The sequence below is a fragment of the Chrysemys picta genome, chromosome 9 (assembly GCF_011386835.1).
Source record: "Chrysemys picta bellii isolate R12L10 chromosome 9, ASM1138683v2, whole genome shotgun sequence".
NCBI lineage: Eukaryota > Metazoa > Chordata > Testudines > Emydidae > Chrysemys > Chrysemys picta.
In genome coordinates this window covers 48,143,076-48,165,846 of record NC_088799.1, presented here as the reverse complement: position 1 = coordinate 48,165,846, position 22,771 = coordinate 48,143,076, and the positions used below count along the sequence as shown (strand labels likewise).

Below are 22,771 nucleotides of genomic sequence, written 5' to 3'. Positions count from 1 at the left end.
TTCCATAGCCTCCTCACCCAGACGCCCAAGAACGTGGGGGGGAGGCTCCGGGCACCCAGCCACTCCACTCCAGAGGATGGCCCAAGCAACAGAAGGCTGTCATTCAAACAGTTTGATTTTTAGTGTGGCTACAATAAGCAATGTGGCCCTGTCCTTCCCTCCTCCCCCACCCCACCCGGGCTACCTTGTCCATTATCTCATTTTTTTTTTTAAATTAATAAAGAAAGAATGCATGGTTTCAAAACAAGTTAGTTTATTTCGAAGGGAGGAGGGTGGTTGGCTTACAGGGAATTAAAATCAACAAAGGGGGCGGGTTTGTATCATGGAGAAACACACACAACTGTCACACCGAAGCCTGGCCAGTCATGAAACTGGTTTTCAAAGCCTCTCTGATGCGCAGCGCGCCTTGCTGTGCTCTTCTAATCGCCCTGGTGTCTGGCTGCTCAAAATTGGATGCCAGGCAATTTGCCTCAACGTCTCACCCTGCCATAAATGTCTTCCCTCCTCCCCCCCCCACTCTCACATATATTATGGAGCACACAGCAAGAAGCAATAACAATGGGAATGTTGGTGGCGCTGAGGTCTGACCAACAGCGCCAGAGAGCTGTTAAACGTCCAAAGGCACATTCTACCACCATTCTGCACTTGCTCAGCCTATAGTTGAACTGCTCCTTACTACTGTCCAGGCTTCATGAACGGATCCCCCAGGCAGCGGAAGCGGTGGACGAGGATGGTTAGCAGTGCTACTGCACCGTCTGCTGCCAGCAGCACCCGGAGGACCAGAACGGATCCCCTGAGCTCATCACTGGGGAGCAGGAGAGCAGAGTTGAAGTGGTGGAGCCGTACACCGTGCCCTGGAGGTTGCTAGGAGCCGGGCAGGGAAGATGTTCCCAGAATCCCCGGCCAAGCTACATGTCCGACGAGGATGATTAGCAGTCCTACTGCACCATCTGCTGCGAAGGCAAGGAGCTGCTGCTGTGTAGCAATGTCAGCTGCTGCAGATGCTTCTGTGTCGAATGGTTGGAGGTCCGGGTAGGGCAAGGTACCTCGGCCAAGGCAAAGGAGCAAGAGCCCTGGAGCTGTTATATGTGTCAACCACAGAAGTGCTATGGGGTGTTACAGCGCTGACCGGACTGGAATGTACGGCTGGAAGACTTCTTCACCAGCAACAAAGGACAGGAATATGATGCACCTAAAATCTAAAAAGGCCCACATGTTTCACAGAGTCACTACCCTTTATAACAGAATGTCAATGATTGCATTGGCTACTTGGATCACAGGAGCCCCCACAATAGACTTGCCCACAACAGCAGCGGTGATGGTGAGCTGAGTGGGCTCCATGCTTGCCATGGTATGGCGTCTGCACGGGTAACCCAGGAAAAAAGGCGCAAAACAATTGTCTGCAGTGGCTTTCACGGAGGGAGGGGCGACTGACGACATGTACCCAAAACCACCCGCAACGATGTTTTTGCCCCATCAGACATTGGGATCTTAACCCAGAATTCCAATTGGGTGGCGGAGACAGTGGGATAGCTACCACAGTGCACCGCTCCGTAAGTCGATGCTAGCCACGGTACTGAGGATACACTCCACAGACTTAATGCGCTTAGTGTAGACATAACGCAATCGACTGTATAAAATCTATTTCTAAAAATCGACTTCTATAAAATGACCTAATTTTGTAGTGTAGACATACCCTCAGAGTGGAACTACCCCACAACTCTGAATTGATCCGCTCCTGCCAGATATCAAGGAGGATATGACTGCAAGTCAATGGGTCCTAAAGATTGACCATGGGTGATATTCACATAGGGGTGCATGAATGACCTATGATCTTCAGGAAAAGTCCTGGAGATGAGTTTTTTTGCACACGTGTGTGGCCTTCATAAGGGAAAGGGGCAGAAGTCATTGAAAATGAAAACTGAAAATCTCCTTTAGGTTTAGGGCTTGTGTACACTTGGAAATTTACCAAAATAGCCATCCCAGAGTAATTATTCCAGAACAGTTACTTTAGTATGACCCCCCCCCCAGCCCATGGACGCTCTTTCTCCAGAATGAGTGCCTTTTATCTGAGTTTTAGTTTAATCCACTTTCAAAATGAAAAACAGAAGTAAATGGGTGACTTTTCCCTGGTATAGGAACTAGGAAAGATGTCTTGGAGAAACTTCCATGTGGCCCTGTGCATTGGGAGTGCTGTGAGGTCCTGGAGCCATATTTGAGCACTGGTTAGCCTTTTGATAGGAAAGATCATCTTCCTCCACTTGCTTGTTATCAACTTGCAAAAGGTTTTGTGGAATTCAGTCTCAGAAATGTTGGATCATCAGTACCCACTTTCCATTGCCAGGTATGCAATCGGCAATCTTGCTTTCATGAGCCACATGGGGACTTGAAACACATTTTTCCCCCAGTTTCCCTAGTACTTATTCTGGCAACTACAGCTGGTCTTCTGGTTCTCTTCTTGGCTGCAAGATAGTCAATTGCTCTGTGGCTTCCCTTGGTTTTCAGATAAGCTTTGTATACTTTCACACACCATGTAGTGAAGTTCCTCTTACTGCTGTTCTAATCTGCCCTTGAAGAAAGAGGAAACAAAAAAGTAATAAGGAGAGTTCCCCTTCCAAAATGAAGATTTAATCTAAATTTAAACTGCCATGGGCAACACTTAAAAACAACCAGTATAAACAGAAACCCTTTTTTACCGCAGTAGCTGTATTAGGCAGGGCCCATGGTGTCTGGGGTCCAGCAATATTCAGGACATGGGGGGCCCAGCTCCACCAGTGTTCCAGGCCAGGTCTCTCCCCTAGCCCTGCCTGCTGCCCCCGCGCATCCCTGCCTGTGCCCTGCCATGCTGGGCAAGGGCCAGCCCCATCCCCCACCCCCAGTGAGGCTACAGTGAGGGGCAGCAGTAGGGGAGAAGGTGTACATGTGATGGCAGCTGTTCCCTCTCCCCCGCCACCCACCACAGAGGAGGTAAGGGGGCTTCCTGGACCTGAGAGGAGCCCTAGGAGCACGTGCAGTGACAGTGGTGCAAGGTGAGTGTGCTGTCGGGGGGGAGAAGGGGCCTTTCCCCTGGAGCTCGCTGCTGCCGGTGTGGGAGGGGCTGGGGGGGGGGGGGAGTCCTCTCTGGCCCCGGCTGTGGGTAGCATTCCTGCACCCCAAACTCCTCATCCCTGGCTCTGCCCCACCTCAGAGCCCACAACCCCAGCCAGAGCCCTCACCCCCCTGCACCTCAACCCTCTGCCCCAACCTTGAGCCCCTCCCACACCCCAAAACCCTCATCCCCAGCCAGAACCCTCATCCCCCTGCACCCTAACCCTCTGCCCCAACCTTGAGCCCCTCCCACACCCCAAAACCCTCATCCCCAGCCAGAACCCTCATCCCCCTGCACCCTAACCCTCTGCCCTAGCCCCCTCCTGCACCGTGAACCCCTCATCCCTGGCCCCACCCTGCAGTCCTCACCCCTGCAGCCCAACCCTCTGAGCCCCTCCCACACCCAAATCCCTATTCCCAGCCCCACCTCAGAGCCCTCACATTTTTACGTTATTGTAAAAAAAAAAAAATTTATATCCGCTTACAAGGCGGGGGGAGGGCGGGATCTGGACCCCTTCTGGGCACCACCAAAAATTATACAAACCTGCTGTCCCTGCTATTAGAAGTATTGGTGGAATTTATAAAAGTTGTCTCTGAATCACCTGTGTTCACCATAGACTCCATCTTGTGCTCCTTCAGTTGGATTTTAGCCTGAATGAGGTGAGGAAGATAGGGCACACTGTATCATGTCTGAAGGATGAGATTGGGCTGCTAGCCTTTGTGATACTAAACTTTAAACTTCCTCTTCCATTAACACACAAAGCCTCTAGGTTGTATAATATTACTAACATGCAACCCTGGAGACCTGACTTCTTTTAGCTGTAATCAGAGGCACATCATAGGCAATGCAAGGATCTCCACGTGGCTGTTACCCAGGTGCTCCGGCCTATTCAAGAGGGGGCAAGCCATGAGAGGGAAGTTCAGTCTCCAGACCTATTCAGTAAGCTTTATTAAGCACTAGCCAAGTACACAAGCAGATACTGTCTGTCCCAAAAAGCTTACAATCCATGATTTAAAAAAAACAAATTACATAGGAAGTGGGAGACGATCAGGTGTGTACGACTTTTTCGTGTATGACTTTTTCATGTACTTTTCCAGGTCATTACAAAACTGAGCCCTGGTCTACACTACGAGTTTAGGTCGAATTTAGCAGCATTGCATCAATTTAACCCTGCATCCATCCACACAACAAAGCTGTTCTTTTCGACTTAAGGGGCTCTTAATCGATTTCTGTACTCCTCCCCCCGACGAGGGGATTAGTGCTGAAATCAACCTTGCCTGGTCAAATTTGGGGTAGTGTGGTCACAATTCGACGGTATTGGCCTCTGGGAGCTATCCCAGATGCTCCATTGTGACCGCTCTGGACAGTGCTCTCAACTCAGATGCACTGGCCAGGTAGACAGGAAAAGGCCCGTGTACTTTTGAATCTCATTTCCCGTTTGGCCAGCGTGACAATCTGCAGGTGAGTGCAGATCTCATCAGCAAAGGTGACCATGATGGAGTCCCAGAATCGCAAAAGAGCTCCAGCATGGACCGAATGGGAGGTAGGGATCTGATCGCTGTACGGGGAGACAAATCTGTGCTATCCGAACTCCGTTCCAAAAGACGAAATGTCCAAACATTTGAAAAAAACCTCCAAGGGCATGAAGGACAGAGGCTATAACAGGGACCCGCAGCAGTGCCGCGTGAAACTTAAGGAGCTCAGGCAGGCCTACCAAAAAAACAAAGGCAAACAGCCGTTCCGGGTCAGAGCCCCAGACATGCCGCTTCTATGATGAGCTGCATGCCATTCTAGGAGGTGCAGCCACCACTACCCCAACCCTGTGCTTTGACTCCGTCAATGGAGTAGCACGCAACAGGGATGCGGGTTTTGGGGATGAGGAAGATGATAGCTCACAGCAAGCAAGCAGAGAAACCATTTTCCCTGACAGCCAGGAACTGTTTCTCACCCTGGACCTGGAGACAGTACCCCCTGGACCTGCCAGGCAGAGAAGAGCCCTCTGGTGAGTGTACCATTGTAAATATTATACATGGTTTAAAAGCAAGTGTGTTTAATGATTAATTTGCCCTGGCATTCGCAGCCAGTACAGCTACTGGAAAAGTCTGTTAACGTGTCGGGGGATGGAGCGGAAATCCTCCAGGGACATCTCCATAAAGCTCTCCTGGATGTACTCCCAAAGCCTTTGCAACAATGACTTTATTGCCTCTGCAAGCAGAGATCAAAGCGGGGAGGGGAGGGCGATTGGCTTACAGGGAAGTAGAGTGAACCCAGGGTGGTGGGGTTCATCAAGGAGAAACAAACAGAATTTTCACACCGTAGCCTGGCCAGTCATGAAACTGGTTTTCAAAGCTTCTCTGATGCGCACCGTGCTCTCCTGTACTCTAACCGCCCTGGTGTCTGGCTGCGCGTAATCAGCAGCCAGGCGATTTGCCTCAATCTCCCACCCCGCCATAAATGTCTCCCCCTTACTCTCTCAGATATTGTGGAGCGCACAGCAAGCAGTAATAACAATGGGAATATTGGTTTCGCTGAGGTCTATCCGAGTCAGTAAACTGCGCCAGCACATTCTACCACCATTCTGCACTTGCTCAGCCTATAGTTGAACAGCTCCTGACTACTGTCCAGGCTGCCTGTGTATGGCTTCATGAGCCATGGCATTAAGGGGTAGGCTGGGTCCCCAAGGATAACTATAGGCTCTGGTCTGGGAAGAAAGTCCCTTGCTGCAGCTTTTGAAACAGACCAGAGTTCCTGAAGATGCGAGCATCACATACCTTTCCCGGCCATCCCACGTTGATGTTAGTGAAACATCCCTTGTGATCCACCAGTGCTTGCAGCACCATTGAAAAGTACCCCTTGCGGTTTATGTTCTCGCTGCCTTGGTGCTCCGGTGCCAAGATAGGGATATGGGTTCCATCTATCGCCCCACCACAGTTTGGGAATCCCATTGCAGCAAAGCCATCCACTATGACCTGCACGTTTCCCAGAGTCACTACCCTTGATATCAGCAGGTCTTTAATTGCCCTGGCAACTTGGATCACAGCAGCCCCCACAGTAGATTTGCCCACTCCAAATTGATTCCCGACTGACCGGTAGCTGTCTGGCCTTGCAAGCTTCCACAGGGGTATCGCCACTCGCTTCTCAACTGTGAGGGCTGCTCTCATCCTGGTATTCTGGCGCTTCAGGGCAGGGGAAAGCAAGTCACAAAGTTCCATGAAAGTGCCCTTACGCATGTGAAAGTTTCGCAACCACTGGGAATCGTCCCACACCTGCAACACGATGCGGTCCCACCAGTCTGTGCTTATTTCCCGGGCCCCAAATTGGTGTTCCACAGCATGAACCTGCCCCATTAACACCATGATGTCCACATTGATACGTGCTGAAAGCTTAGCATGTAATGAGCTAGATGGAATGGGTTTCATAATATATTGCAGATACCCTGAGCTATATAATCCCTCTCCTTCCTGAAACTCTCCATGGAGCTATATCCAGTGGCTAAAGTAGCTTGAAAAAGGAGGAGGTGCTTTGCCTCTTCTGCTAAAAGAACTGCATTCCCCTATCTAGATGTTCCCACAAAATATGGGTTCCCAAACCGTGGCCAATACGCTACCAGTGACCTGTGGATAGCTGCCTGGTCACATGTTTCTGGGCTGCCTCCTTGCTTTGAACTTCTAAACTACATAGAAGGAAGTTCTTTAGCTTTCTAGTATTTGTGTTACAGTAGGTACTATAGGTCTTAACCAAGATCATGACCCCCATTGTGCTGGGTGCTTTATCAAACATGTTGTGAAGTCTGTCCTTGCCATGAAAACTGTAAAGGCCAAGTAGTAAAGATGAGGGGAAGACTCAGAGGTCACATGACTTACCTAAGGTCACACTACAGGTTAGAGGCATAGCTGGGACTGGAACCCAGGTTTCCTGCATCCCACTCAGTGCCCTTCCACTGGACAGCTGATGTCCCTGCCTTGTCTGTTTTTGGGGAATAGCCATCATTAACAGTCTGTCAACTCTCTGTGTAGCTATACAGTAGTTGATGCCTAAATGTGGACAGGAGCAAGACAGGCTCAACTGGTGCAAACTTTGGCTTGCTCTTGTGTATGTTTAGGGTCAGCCCTAGTGCAGCTGTACAGATAATTGGCCACTGATTGCTGAGTGTAGACAAGACCTATGTATCCTGCATAAGCAACTGCTGTAGTCGCAACAGGAATGTTTGATTATATGGATTGGCTGCCTGCCCGCTCTCATTACTAATTATAAATGGCAAGGGAACTGATCTTCAGGAGTCTCTCAAAGATGCAAATGGGAGTTGGGCACCAAACTGCCCTTTAAGATGTGATCCACTCTATGGAAAATCTGACTATCTTGATCTCCTAGAGATGAAGGAGGGTAGCCCATACAACTGAACAACTTTAAAGTCAATGTTGTTCATGTTTTAACTGCCCTGCCATCCATATGAACTGGAGAATCCAAGACAGGGATAATGAGCTGGTGTAACTCTCTGACAACCTGAAATATACATGGGTACTTCCTATGTAAGGATAAGCAAAGGAACAGTGTTTAAAAAAAAAAAAGTTAAAACTTGGAGAGCTGAAATACAGGCTGTTTAAAACAATGAGCCATTAAATAGAGATCCGGTGTAAGTATGAAATATAGAATTTGTATTTGAATGCTAATTATCTGTTAATCTTAGGTGGAAAACATTTCATGCATCATGAAGACAGTCCCAGCTGAATGATAATTTTTCTTTGCCAACACCCTAGTAGAAATTAGGCTGCATGGTCTCCCATCTCAAATGTGACTTGCAAAGTAGGGAAAATGGGTTTGCTTTTTTGCTATATAAAGAAGGCCAGGAGGTTCTCCCCTGTTTTTATTTTAATTCTAATATAGGAACGTGGGCTTGACATACTAGATCAGACCTATCGTCAGTCTCGTCCATATTGAGTCCTGGTAAGGGCACCTGCAGTATTAACATAATGGTGTTTGCTCTAGTTATGATTTCTCCAGATTTTAGTTGTACCAAACACTATTAATGTCAACGAGTACCTTAATTCTGGGATTTCCTAACTTCTTAATGCTTCACTCTGCAACTTTATTTGTGTGGAATTCACCCATGACTGTGGCTTCTGTTGCTGCCCCTGGCAGGTGAAACTCATTAAACAAAAGGTAGTTAAAAGCAAATCTCCTAAACTTCAAGACCCTGCTCCTGTGACTTGAGTACTGTGTGGCTCAAGTGCAGGTTCACTGTGGGACAGACAGGAGCTCTGAGTTAAACCCAGGCCGTGGAAGACCCTGGAAGTGAAGGGAAGAGGGTGTATACTAGTGATACTTGAAACCTCAGTGGTTCAGGAGCCAAATTAGCGAGCAACATTACCCAAAAAAGCCACACTAGTGTGAATTCATTGTTTTATTTACTATTGTACTGTGTATTCATATTTAAACAGTTTATATATTATTCTCACAGCAAAATGACTGTCCAAGTATTATTTTATCATCTACAGGTGGTTAATTGTATAGTAAAAGCATCCCGATTGGCTAATAATTAAATTAGTGTTTTAATATCATGGGCTGCAAAGAGCCACAGGAGACGCATTAAAGAGCCACTTGCGGATCAAGAGCCTCAGTCTGAGTATCACTGGTCTACACTGACCTGAACTTAGGTGCAAAATGATTCTGGTTTTTGGGGGGTTCTAGTCTAGAGAGAATTGTCTTTAATGCTTGCCCAGTTGTGACTCGGAGGAAACTCTCAGTTGCAAGTTATATAATACCAAACACCCATTCCCCTTCCTTTCCCCTGGGGTGTCAATGCTTGAATTCCCCCCCCCCCCCCCATAATTTCCTGCTGCTGAAGGTGACAGTGGTGGGAACCCTACATCATTCAAAACTGTTCATAGCCATTTTAGCAGTGGGAGCTACAGGGCTTGTTTACAGTAAACTTACCCCTTACCAACCAGTGCTAGTGTAGACAAGGCCTCTGGTGACTGCAAGAACTAGTGTATGCTCTCCTGGCAGAGGGACCAGGAAGTCTGCAGCTCAGACTAATTATAATCTGTAACCTAATTAGCTTTTTATTTTAACAATATGAGAATACTATTTTAACCATTATAATCGATTCCTCCTGGACTCTTACAAACTCTCTGGAGAGTCTAAGCCTTACAGCTCACCTTGGCACAATCTTCTAGCCTGGGCAAATGGCAGCCCAGCGCTACAGGGTAGAGACATGAATCTGAGAACTGAACTTCATCCTCTGTCATCCATGCCATGTCTCCTCCAGGGGAATTTGGGGGGAGAATGCCCATTGTTTTATCTGAACCCTAATAGAAGTGGAAAATGTCAATAAGGCTCCAGCATTCTTACCACATGTCAATTAAACCTGCTCCTTGAGTGCTAAACTGATAAGGAATTAGTTTTAAACTCTCTTTGCGTGTTGTAAATAGAAACACTCTGCCCTTCAGTGGGAAGTACCTTATGGCTCTGTAGCATATCTCTTGCCCTCCCAATACTAAATAAGAAACTTGCTCAGTGTAGGAGACTTCTCTCATCTCTTCTCACCCCTCAACTCTTCCTCCTTCCCCTTCCCTTTGCCACCATCAAATTGCCCACATGGGAGTAGCACTCATATCCTGCTAATCTGTTGCTCTTTCTGATAGGCCTCTACTCTGACTCTACTGGTTGCTTTGCGTGAACTACAGTCTCCCTGCTGGGACTAGCAGAGGAAGTAGCAAGAGTAGTGTAGCCGTACAGGTGCATCTACATTGGCAAAAATCAGATACATAACTTGTCATTGCTCCTGCCCCACAGCTTCTCTACAGTATGGAACTCCAGCACTGCTGCCGTTGTCACAAACCTCCCATGTCTGTAACAGTCAGCACAAGGGCTTGTGGAAATGCATATGGGATAGCCTGAGCAAGGCTATGTACTGTGCATTTCACTGCTGTGACTCTGTACGGGTACAGTACAAATGCAGACTATGCAGGATTTGCTTATCAGCTGCCTGCAGGTCTGAGTGCTCTCAGCGGGACCTGCAAGATTAACAAATGGCCCAACCTATGATGAAAAACACAACTCTGTATACAAGTGAGTTTTGAAATATTTTCCCTCCATGGCACCACTCCTCCTCTTAAAAATACCTGGGTGTCTGGGCACTGCCTCACCACCATCTCCCGCAAACATGAGCTCTGAAAGAACAGGCACTCTAGCTGATATAGCTTCTTCCCTCCCCGCCATATGCCCAAGTAAATACACTTGCCTCTAAGGTACTCCAGCACCCACTTGTTCTCCTGCACCTCCGCTTTGCTGCTCCTCAATATGGCACTCAATTGACTAGCTTCCTCCAATGCTCTGTAGATGGTGGACGGCTGCTCCACCACTCAATTTGCAGTAAAATTGGCATGAGAGCTTTTTAGGGATCTGGAAGGAGGTTAGATGAAGTCCCTATAAGGGAGGTTCCACAAGGGCAGGTGGCATACAATATGGCGCTGCAGCAGGGCCAAGGAGCATGCAGGGCTCTAACTATCAGTTTCAAAGGGCTGATTTCATCAGGCTGAATAGAGATGCACCTGTGGCTGCGTGGGTCGTATTTCCTGTTAACACTTCGAGTACTTGTGCCCACAAGGCTAGTTGCAGCACCAGAGGCCTCAGTGGAACACGAGGGATGCATGCATCTCTGTTGGATCATACAAACGTATCTCTCTTAAATAGCATGGCCATGTGGCTCTGAAGTACTGAAGTAACCTTACCAAGATTATATTATTATATCTTAAGCCTGTTTGGGTGGGTGGTATGTTTGTAGTCCAGGATTCACAGGATGCAATTTTCATTCTGCAGGATCTGTAACGAGTTTTTGAGTCTGGAAGAACAAGTCCTCTTCCCCACCTCCACTCCCCGTCCATCTGGGGAAGGAGTCTTGCCAGCTATCAAATCCGCCGTACAGTTCATAACTATTCCTGTGTTTCAGAGTTGGCTCTCAGAGGGCTCTGTAAGCAGGAATGCTTTCTGATATTGTATTCCTGAGCTGTTCTTATCCCCTGCCTCACTCTTAGTGAAATGAGAGCAGAGTGGTTACAGAAAATCCAGAGGTTAAACTGTTTTGGAAAGCCCCGCTCTGAAGGCTGGACCTGGCTCTGTGAACTGAACACCTATTGTGCTACTGGTACAATGTCACTTTGCCATCTCAGCCCACTACTGACAAGACCTAATTTCTCACAATCCCAGCTTTGTGCTGCCTGTTTGCTGGAATGACGGAGCCATGAAGCTGTGCTTGATGGTTCCAGGACCCAAGTACAGTTGGTTAACCCCTTCAGGGCCAGCCCTTCTACTGTAAGGCTGGCTTAGCAGGCTGAAGGGTCAAATGAGTGCTGTCATACAAAGAGGCAACAGTCACAGCTGACAAACTAGCCTCCTGATAACATGGAATAAGAAGCCAGAGTCAAACTGAGTTTTTGGTAGTGAGATGTCTAATTTTTAGACTAAAACGATGCTGAAATGAGCATACAGTACATGATGTACAGTACATCTGCTTCTTTTGTAGCTATATAACCCACATTTTAAGGAGTCATGTGTGAACGATAATCAGGGATGCCGATGCTGTCTTACTTTATTCCCCATCACCACAGGTGCACTCATCAAACTGAGAAATGCCTTCCACCTAAGGATAAAGACCCCAATCTGGAAACAAATGTTTCATTCAGCAGCAAAGGTTGCTGAGTGTGGCATGTTGACTCCCTGTTGTAGTGATATTTATAGGCCTGGCAGGAAGGACACTGTAAAGTCTTGCATGTTGTCTAACAGCAGATGAACTTGCTAATACTAAATGAGTTGTTTGAAGAGTGAGATCATCCCATGCCTTTTAGGGAATCTGCGCACAGTCCATCACTTTTATGAGGAGTGGAGGAACTCTAGGCATGTGTCCTCCTTCTGCTTCAGCTTTGAATTAATGGACACCTCTTTAAAAGGTGATGTGTCCTATGTCAGGAATCCAGATGGGAAATATTCATTCCAGTCCTATTTCTAGTCTGGCTTCTGATATACATGTCATGGAGACAGCACTGGATGCTCCGGTCAGGGCTTGAAAAACATACCATGCTTCTTTTTAGCCACAGAGAAATACCAGACCCCTTGCCACTTAATGCTCCTCCTCTCCCTGCACTTAAAAAGAATAACCATTGGATACTATATTTTGTTACCATATCAATCAAATTGCTGTGACACTTTTTAAAATACAACTTAATACTAAGGCAGGTAATACACTAGAAAATATTTATTTAGTTAAATTAGTAAATTTCCTGTCCCCACTCCATTTTTTTTCTACAACGAACCATACTGTAGCTTTTTTCCTGAGTTGTCATGTCTGTTTACTCTCTCTCTCCTTCCCCCAGTCCCCATATCAATTTCCCTGTTTTTCTTCTGTTTCTGCCCCCTTTCCCAAAAAGCTCTGTATACCTCTGTGGATTCATGTACTCCCCCCCCAATAAGGTCTGGACAGGAAATGTGGGTGAGAGGGGAGCTTGAGGAAGGTTCTGCTGTGAAGCAAACACTGGAGGGCTTCAGGGATCATACTTTCCTTTATTCCAATCAATTCCTTCTTCAGCATTGGAAGAAAGTGTCACTTTCTGTTTGGTCATTGTTGCATGACAACCCCCATACTTCCCCATCAGCATTTTCCTTCACGCCTCCTTCCTTTAACCAACAAAGCCCCAGTGCATCCACTTACCACCAATTATATGCCCCTATCCATGCACCCGCTACCATGCAGCTGGAAACTTAATCACGTATATAATAGCCAGGAGACTATGCATAAAACTTTCAAAAGTGACTTAGGCTCCTAAGTAACTAGGTGCTTCTGAAAATTTTACCCTAAATCTACTGGCCATAGACCAATCTTTTGGTGGAAGGGGCACTAGCCAAGAGTGATGGTCAAGCAAGAAGCCAAGCCAACTCTCCTCCTCCTCCTCCTCCCTTCAAGCTGCTGGAAAAGGGGAGGGTGCTGGGGATTCCTTTTAGGGTGCCATCCCTGGATCCACAATGGGAAAAGGAGGAAAGCTCCATAGCAGCCCCTGGCACTTAGTGTTCTGACACACTCTGAAGCCATCCCAACCCATTGGAGAAGCAGCATTCTCCATTTCCCCCTGTGTGTATTCATTCTTGTGGGTGGAGGGACAGTCCTGGTTGTACCCCCACCTCACTCTGCTCACTCCATGCAGCAGCTAAGAGACCAGCGGCTTTGTTCATGTTCGTTTCTAATGTAGCTTCTTTTCTGATTGTGTAAGCTTCTTAATTGGACTGAGCTTCTTCTAAGGGAACTGTGATTATGTTGCTCTTAAAGTCTGGGAAGGCTAGCTTTTGTTTTAACGTAACTCATGGTGAGTGAAACGTGAAGGATTGGAAGATTTGACTTGCTCTGACCAAAGAGGAAAGCTTGAAAGCTGTCACGGGGACTTTCTTTTTGAAGCCATCAAAAGTATTGAACGAACTTAAGAATTCTGAAATGTTTGAAGGGAGTGAAGCTGAGAATGGATTAGGGAGAAGAGTATAGGGTAAAAGAAAAAAATGGGATGTATAGTAGTGTTGCTTGCCCTCAGTCAGACTTCTCCCCCTCTTCCTTCCACTTAGGAAACTCACCCAGCTCCTGCCATTATGCTGTGGTTTCTTATCTAAGTTACGCACTGAATCCCTGTTCAGAGTGATGCTGTGCTCTTGTCAGCCAGCCAGTGCTGCAACTGGCAGAGATCCCTTCCTTATTCATTCAGCATTAGAGCTCCTTTCTTTGCTTTCTCAGCTCCAATTCGCTCATCACCCCTTTTGTCTTAATTACAATGCACTTTCTTCTCCTCTCCCTCTCTCCTGGAGTAAATGTGGTTCGCTAGGTATAAGGAAGAAGACCAGTGGGGAATCTGTGATCCTAAGTCACCTCAATTATCAAAAGTCTCATGTTCATCTATTAACACTTTAAATCCATTGTCTTCTACCACTGAAGACCCAGCAGGTATTGCTTTTTCCCTCTAAAGGAAGAGTAAAAGCCTTATGAGCACATGCCTGAAGCCCACAGCAAAGCACGAAAGGGCACTATTGTAAAAGAGTTGGCATGGCACATGCTGCTAGAAAATCAACTAACTTTTTTTTTTTTTTTTTAATTTAAAGACCAGACCAGCATAGCATGTCCATGTAATGTCTTAGATTTCATCTTGCTGCTTCCTTCTGAACTGGGATCTCTGACTTATGAGAAACAGCAGTTTTGCTGACGTGACATTTAACAGTGAAGGGCTCTCTTCTCTTTCAGAATCTAGGAAGTAACAGTCTAGCCTACAGCAGTCTGTGTCTGCACCAAGAGCTGCTTGTCTTCAGTTTATTGCCCCCAGCTGCTACCTTCAATCTGTTTATCAAAGACCTCTGTTTGAAAGTCAATAGATTGCTCCATACTTCTTTCCTTTAACTTGCCAGATACCCTGCAGCAGACTCCCATTTCTGGATCCCTGTGCATTCCTAAAGTGATCCTTCCTTTTGCATAAGGAGCAAGAATCTCACCTCTCTCCTCACCCTAAAAGTTCCTACTGGCCCCCCATTAGTGAGTGTCACAATTACTGGGTTATCTGCTCCTCTCCTCCCTCGTGGTCTCTTTGGGGTATACCTCCTCTCAGATCAAAAGGCTCTAACCAGCTCCTTTCTAGAGGAAGAATCCTGTGATTCTTCAACTCTCGGACCAAGCCTTGAGTTGCACTCTCCGGGTGCTAACCACGATTACCTCAGTAGGCCTGACTGTTCTTCAATACCTGCAGTTCTGTTCAATCTAGGAGCAGTAATCAGTGGTTAAGATAATGACCAAAGTATGTATTTTGAACAAAAGTGTTTCAGAGAAAAGATCTTGTAAAAAATAAACAGTGTACACACGTCTACCTTACCAGGTGCTTCCCCATCTCCCACATCCATCAGGCTTCTGGTAGGTTTAAGCTTCCTATGGACCCCCAAAACTGTTAGGGTCTGGGTGACCAGTCTCTTCCCTTCATTGACAAAACAGTTTTCTCTTTCCCCAGCACCAGAGTGTCACTTTAAATCTTGTCCTGTCCTTTGACCTCTCTTCTCAGAGAACAAGTCCACTTCCTAACTGTTTATAGTCTTTTGATCTGTTAGTTCCCAGTGCTGGCAAAACAGCTGTATAACTTCAAGTTGGAGCCTAGAAGTAGGCCACTGTGCTGTACTTGCCCCCCAAGTATTTGAGAGGTTGCTTAGCTATAGCTCTCCTCTTGTTTTCCTGATGGTCTTCCCAATAGTCACCTAGTAAGCTGGCTCAGTACATTCATACAGAAAAGTCTTAACTCAGTAATTACTATACGGTAACTTTATTGACCAGGTCACACACAGTATTCATAAAATTTATTACAGAATCAGAGTTCTTAAATGATATAGCATCTCTGTCTGTTACAGGGAGCCCTTCAAATGGTAAAATACTTGTGCCAGAGTATTTTGGCTTCCTGTTGGTTGAGTGACAATCCCATTTTTTTTAAATTCTAAAGTAGTGTGAAAGACCTTGGCTGGAATAGATACTTCTAGACGTGGCTTTGGGTAGCTCTCTGTTACGTGCCTGGCATACAGTATTGACTTGAATCCTCTAGTACACTTGTGCATGGTATAGAGCATTGAGTTGTAAGAATGCATGGATTGATACACATGTCTTGCAGGCATGGTGAAATGTTTATTTACATTACCAATGGGCAAGGGCCTAAAGTCTGGTAGTGGTGGTGTGGGTTCCTCCCTACTCCCTCCCTTCATATTTCTGGCACAGTTGCTCCGAAGTCACTTCTGCATTTTTCCCTACAGACTAATCTGCTTTTATCCTTGGAAGCTAATTTCAAAGGCTTCATGTGACTTCCCCAAACTTAACAGATTTCAACAGCTGGTTTGGTCACCATGTCCCTGAGCATGGATCGATGGTGTGTGTGTGTGTGTGTGTGTGTGTGTGTGTGTGTGTTTTCTGTCTTCACACTTCATTCTCTGGAGGAATGTCCTAAGAACACATTGCCTAGAGTGTCAGTAATTAGACTACCGCTTACCTATGTTGTGAAACTAAGCTCTGAAAATTCCCTGTGTTGTCAGTGTAGCAGGGGGTGTGACAAATACTGATCTTTACCTTCTGTCCCCTCAGGTATGACTCTGGAAAGGATGGGTATATAGACCTAATGGAGCTGAAACTGATGATGGAGAAGCTGGGAGCTCCTCAGACCCATCTGGGACTGAAAAACATGATCAAGGAAGTGGATGAGGATTTTGATGGCAAGCTCAGCTTCCGTGAGGTAAGGATCAGCAAAGAAGTATCTAATGTGGGGCTGCATAGCCAGGCAGTAGCAATCTGGAACACTACCGGTGCATCCTTTCTCTGAATTGGGCTGTGCTAGATCTTCCTTCCTCCTTCTAACCTGGCCAAGATTCTTCTAAGCCTGAGATAGCTCGATAGGCTATGCGGTGGTGGAAGTGCAATCAGCAGGGGAGAGAAGTAGGCAGTCTCTGCTGCATGAAGCATGATGTAACTGAATGACAAGATGCAACTCATTATTCATGGGGAATTCTGTGCCAAAAAATTAATTCTGTGCACAATATTTTAAAATTCTGCATATTTTGTCAAAATAACACAATATAATCATGCCAGTTTCAATTATTTCGGTAATTTATTTTGAAATATTTGTCAACAAGTATGTCCGCAAGCTTGTTGATCTCTATTCCAAGCCCTGTGTCTAATGCAGTTTAATGCACTTATCACAGCTCTGAGCTGGATGGGAACAGTTTTTACTTTTGACTGAGGATAACTGAAGCCTAATGATTTAGCAGTTAAATAATTAGTGTTGACTTGAGCAACAGTGTCATCCAATATACTTATAGCTATCCCTTTTTTAGGATGCCATGGCAGGTGTTGATCAGTTGCAGGGAGTTGTCTTGTTTCTGGGAGCTTTCTTCTGCCCTTTCTGCCCCTAAATGGGGTAATGCTTATCCTCCTGCCTCAAGCAGGCAGAGCAGGGCTCCATAACTTATCAAAGGGGGATTTCTGTTGTCTCCACAACCAAGTCTCTGAACCCTCAACTGTTCAGACCTGTAACTTTCAATTCAAAAGTGCCAGGGAATTCTGGCAGCTGCTGTGCAAGCGGGTATGAACAAAGGGTAGGCAGAAGCTGGACACTAACAGATGCTGTATGCTGGGTAGGAAGGGGCATGAGTAGACTAGGACATCAGCAACTGAGTGCAGACAGCTGCTTGCTAGGCTGGCAAAGGACATGAACAAAGATGAGTGAAGATGAGGAAAGCAGCAGCTGTTAAAGTCACGTTGTAGTGCCTCAATGCTAGCACATCTGAGCGTACTGCTTCTGAAAAGTCAGCTTGCTCAGCAACTCTAAACATCAGTCTCTGTATCCAGTTGGGTATGTTTGCCACCACATCCGTTGTGAAAAATTAATTGCTGATAGTTTACATTGTAAACTAGTTGGTCACTAATTTGTGTAAAACATCAATCCCTCCGTGGCAATGGCTGAGATGTAGAGCAGCCTGGTGATGTCTCTGTCGGTGCATGGTCGGAAAAGGCTGAGGGTGTTGTGAAATTACAGGGAAATCTAATGTGGTAGAAGCAGGTTATCAATATGTTTTTAAGACTTTTTTTTTTTAATGCAGAAAAATGTAAATACTGCCTGCCTACTTTTCTGTTAGGCTTTGACTCTACTTCTCTGGTATAGCATGTCCCTAGTCACATGCTTATAGCACATGCCTATTGCACACACTATTTTCTGTGATGCACAAGTGTTCCTACCATCATCTGGTGGAACAGACTTACTCAGAATGAGGGTAACCACTGTGTCGTCACTCACTATGTCAGTTTCACTTGATGAAATCCCAGCACAGGTGGGAAGTACTGGCTTAATCTCGGCTATGTAAGCAGTCCTCTCACCAGTCACTGCTTAAGTACTCTGTCTATCTGGCATAGGGGGTCAGGCTTTCTGGAAGTCCCTCACCTAAACACATCCCACTGCATGCTACTCTCTCACCAGCATCCACTTGTGCGCACTGAAAAGTGGCGTGTTGGAACTGTGATCATGTCTTGGAACAATGCACTTGGCAAGTGTGTTGCCAGCTGACCCAAAGCAGATGGCTGGACGCTTGTGAGCAGGAGGGCGTACCAGCTGCAGCTTAACTTTTTAAGAACACAGTGATGTCAGAACAAGAATAGAAACATGTTAGAGAGCAGGGTATTACTGGTTCTGGCAAGAAAAATAGAAGAACTGAAAGTCTGTCTCTGAGTCTAGGTCAGCAGTGGCTCTGGGGCAGGGAAGAAAGCCTGCCCATTTTACAATATATTGAACTCTCCTTGGGGGCTCTATCAATGGAGCCTGAGATAATTCTGGATGATACTAAGGAATCTGGTGGAGCAGAACACCACGTCTGTGGCCCCAGGTGAGACTAGGGGTGAAGACAAGAAATGGAAGCTACATGGATACTATGCTGGGATGACAAGACCTCTTCAGATAGTTCCAGGCTCATGAAAGCGACTGCTTGAGGGGCAAGGGTCTCTCTACAACAGGTATATGTTGCTTTTTTGATTTTTCTGTTGGGGCCTGGTTTTGCATATGTGTGGACTAGAGAACACTTCCCGGTATCATGTGGATACCACTGCCATTATTAAAATGGACAGATGCAGCCTCCCATGAGTGTGTATGTCCCTTCTTCCTCCTTGAGTCAGTAAGCTCCCTCCTTGCACTGTTGCCACAGCAAAAATGGCAACTGTCTACTCCCGGCTCCACCCACCTGTTCCAGCTTCCCCAAACCCTGCTGGCTACAGCAGCCTCCTCTGTGTTTAGTCATAAAGACTGTTCTGGGAGATTTCTGTCTACACTTCAAATACTGTGCACAGCAGCTGGCTCTGTTGCATCCTGTAGCCAGATGCAAAATGATGGCTAAGCAGTGAAATTCTTATGTAAGAGGCACTCTTAACTCTTACTGTAATAAACTACACATTGGGAAAATAAGCCTCAGCATGTACGCTACACTTTCTGTTCATGCCCTGGACCAGGATACCTGCTTAGCTATCTGCCCTTACCTACCTGCAAATGCACTTGATTCTGCCTTTCTGTATAACTCATAAGCATTATCTGGTAGCAAATTGCTTTATATCTCCCACTAGCAAGTGAGGTGGAATCAATTGTTGCTTTGTCCAACTATGCTTCCCTTCTGCTGACAGCCAAGAAATAGATGGAAAGGAACCATGTTAATATGCTAGCCATAATTTTCTCTTGTTTCTTTGAAATAATCTTGGCAAACCTTGGCAAAAACCAGTGTTCTAGTTTAACAGTTTGGGGTGTGTGGGTGTGTATGTGTGTGTGTCTAATTTAGCTGTGCCAACATGTAGGGTCCTGTGCCTTTCCAGCCACAAAGTGTCCTCAGATAATTGAGAATAACAAATAAAATTTTTCTCAGCCTTGCTTCGCCTTCACCGGCCCCTCTTGACTGTTGAAAAAAACAGTTCTCACTCTCTTTTTTGGGTGCAGCAAATCAGATACTTTATTCTCAAGCAATTGCATAGAGTGCACTAGGACACAGGGTTTCCCCCTCCTAGGCAGGTCTCTCAAAAGATAAACAGTTAAGGCAAGCATTTATACCTTTTGTTACATACAATAATGAGCAACAGCTGCATTTTGTTTATACATAGGTCATCCTGATATCTTATTTTTCACATCTATTTAGACTCGAATCTACATTCCATATTTATCTACACAAGGTCGCAACAACTTCTCACACAGTTCTTTCCCACTCGCCTCACACAATCCTCGCTTCTACAAATCTCGCGTTATTAGGGTTACAGCTAGCCTGACTCTTGCTCACAGAAGAGACTGTATGCATTGAAATTCCCTTCAAATCCCTGTCAGTTCTTGCTCTACTTCCAGCCACAAAGCGTCCTCAGATAATTGAGAATAACAAATACAAATTTTCTCAGCCTTGCTACGCCTTCACCAGCCCCTCTTGACTAAGTCTTTCCTTGCTCTTGCTAGAAATCCTCAGGATACCGATCCTAAGGTCCTGTTAGTCTGCAACAGGTAACCTTTGGCAGCTGCTGCATACTGCACCTATCCCTCCCAAAAAATCCAATTCCTTCCCACTTTCTCTTGGAAGAAAGTGGCTTATGTTCTTACAGGGGGCTGATACTGGGGAGTGGGAAGGTATTAGAACTGGAAACTGAACACAATTGTTGATTTATTATTTCTAATTCAGTGACTATTGCTGTACCAAAGCAATTCCAGAGCAGGAGAGGCTACAGGAGCAGAAGTTCCATGAGAATGTATTTAGAGCAACTAGCAGTGATTTCAGCAGCAGACCCCTGCATCTATTCACTGTGTACCACTTGCACTGGACAACAGCATGTCACAGGATGTTATGCGGGAGTCAATAGCTGCTAGTCATCTGCTCCCTCCTATGTAGGGTGACCAGATGTATCGTTTTTAAAGGGCTAGTCCTATTTTTTGGGACTTTTTTCTTATATAGGCGCCTATTACCCCCCACTCCTGTCCCATTTTTTCACAGTTGCCATCTGGTCACCCTACTCCTGTGTGTTCCCACAGCGCTCAACCTCTGCATCAGAGCAGAAGAAACTGTAATCTCCATGATGTGAATTGCTTACCTCGATAGCCTGTAAACGACTCTCTTCTTGTATTACACTGGCTTCCTATTGCACCTGACTGGCATGTTCATTAATAAAATTGACTTGTACTATGACCTTTGTCAAAGTCCATAAATATGTCATCAATTAACTCCACAAAGTTCCTCTTAAAGACTCAGGTTAAACAGCTTATGCTTAAAAAGAGAAGCATAACTACTCTATAATGCCTAGGCTCAAACTCCCACCCACCAAAGGAAAGAACAGATAATAGCTGTAACAGCAATACTTAACTCTATCCATATCTAGCATCAGTAAAATCCACCTTAGCATCACTGTGCCTGTACTAGTAAAATGTTCAATCTCTGACCCAACTTGCATATATGCCATCTGGGTTCATGTATGTCACAGCTTCCCCGGGACACTGTTTGTGTCCAGTTGTGCAGAGATTGCTTCAAGGACCAGTGCCTCTCCGCTTCAGTTTATTAAATACTTCTCCTCATGTCTCAAGGTTTATGCTGTACACACCAGGCAAGGATTACAGTAGCCATGTTGCTGTCATTTTGCAGGTCAGCAGGCACTCTGCACTCTGTCTGGGTTTGTGGAACTGCTGTATGGCTTTTTTGATGGAGGAGGAGTGTGTGTGCTGGGTCACTAAGAATCACAGAGAGCATTCGTGTCAACATCATGAGGTTGGAACTGTGTACCCTGCTCTCTGTGCTTCTCAGCAGAGTCTTTAAAAGTTCTGGTATTATGCACTTTGCCTCTCCTCTACATCAGCAGCTGGTAAGTGGCCACCATAATCCATGTTTCCAACTTTTTCTGTCTGGGTAAGTAAGTCCCACATGCCTTTTATTGGCTGAAGTAGCTAGTAAAGCAGCATATTTTCCCTGCTGTAACAGGCCATCTTCCGTAAGAAGAATGCTGCATGATTCCCCTGTTTCAGGGTGATTCATGCACACGTGTCCTTGTGATTGGTCATGGCTGGGTGTTTCCAGGCACTGACCTACCCTTCCCCGGACTACATTTGTAACAGACCTTAGGGCTGCTTTGTTTTCAGTAGACTTTTTGGATGCCAGGAAGTTTGGCTTTCAAGGGTGGGGTTGGAACAGTGAGGAGGAACATCTGACTAATACTAGTACAACCAGAGGTTCAGGCTGTATCAAAGATCCAAAGCAATATCTGGGTTGTTTGGTGGAGGGAGGAGAGGACAAAACAGACTTGAATAGAATGGAAGGAGGTTTTCTCAAGTTTTTGAGTTGGCTGATCTACCCATTTAGCTAAACCTCACCTAATTTTAAATTTTGTTTGGAGAGGGTAGGAAGCTTCCCTATAAAACAAGCTTGCCTTCTGTATGCTCTACCTTAATAAGCACACCAAGCTTACAGGGCTATTGCGTAAATCTTCTCCTGCTAAACTTGGATGCTGTGGTAGAGAATAGCCAGGACTGTAGTTATCCTGCCCACCCTATTCTCAAACTGCTGCACCTCCATCAGCTGCTCAGTAACTGTCCTGGAAATGATAAACAATTCTGTTTTCCCTGATGCATTAGTGATGAAAGGAAAAGGAACTGGCTGAGATTGCTGACATACTGAGATGCTGCTGTCCTTTAGTGAGATGCTGCTGTCCTCTAGTGGAAGAGTGTGATCTCTGCACTGGAACAGACAAATCCTGTCCGATTGAGGAAATGCAGAACTGAACCTCCTTTAACATTTGTGTTTGAAATCTCTCCTTATGGAGGGAGCACACATGCTCCTACATATTACTTGACCCCTCCATGCTGGATTTTAGCGGTACAATAGGGCCTGGTGCAGCTCCTGTCCACAGGGGTGAATCTGTGAAAGCCAGTGTGTAGGCTACAAAATAGCTGAGAGCACAATGGTGAGACCTAATTACAGCAGTACTTTAATGTTGCATGTATTAGTGTTTGCATCATAAATACTGGATTCAGAGGATTACAACATAGATGTGAGTTTCCTTAACTGAAACTTGGTGCACCATTGGGAAGTTTGAGCCTTGTAATTCCTTTTGAGGGAAGGAAAATGTGCTGCTTAGATGTTGCAAAAAAG

The 22,771-nt window shown here is 45.9% G+C and overlaps 1 protein-coding gene and 1 long non-coding RNA gene across 3 annotated transcripts in view; one reads left to right on the top strand and one right to left on the bottom strand.

The window, feature by feature from the left end:
* EFHD1 (EF-hand domain family member D1) overlaps positions 1–22,771 on the top strand; it is a 43,778-nt gene that overhangs the window by 10,039 nt on the left and 10,968 nt on the right. The window contains exon 2 of the mRNA XM_005310258.5: positions 16,221–16,368. Within this exon, the coding sequence (XP_005310315.1) occupies positions 16,221–16,368 (148 nt within the window). The remainder of the gene's footprint in view (positions 1–16,220; positions 16,369–22,771) is intronic.
* LOC122174005 (uncharacterized) lies at positions 242–20,796 on the bottom strand. 2 transcript variants are annotated; one of them, XR_006175205.2, is made up of 3 exons: positions 20,727–20,774; positions 3,690–3,738; positions 242–2,569 (listed from the first exon to the last, which is right to left on the bottom strand). It is a non-coding gene; the product is annotated as an uncharacterized LOC122174005 (long non-coding RNA). The 2 variants fall into 2 exon arrangements; XR_006175204.2 differs by lacking the exon at positions 3,690–3,738 and having other exon boundaries at positions 20,727–20,796.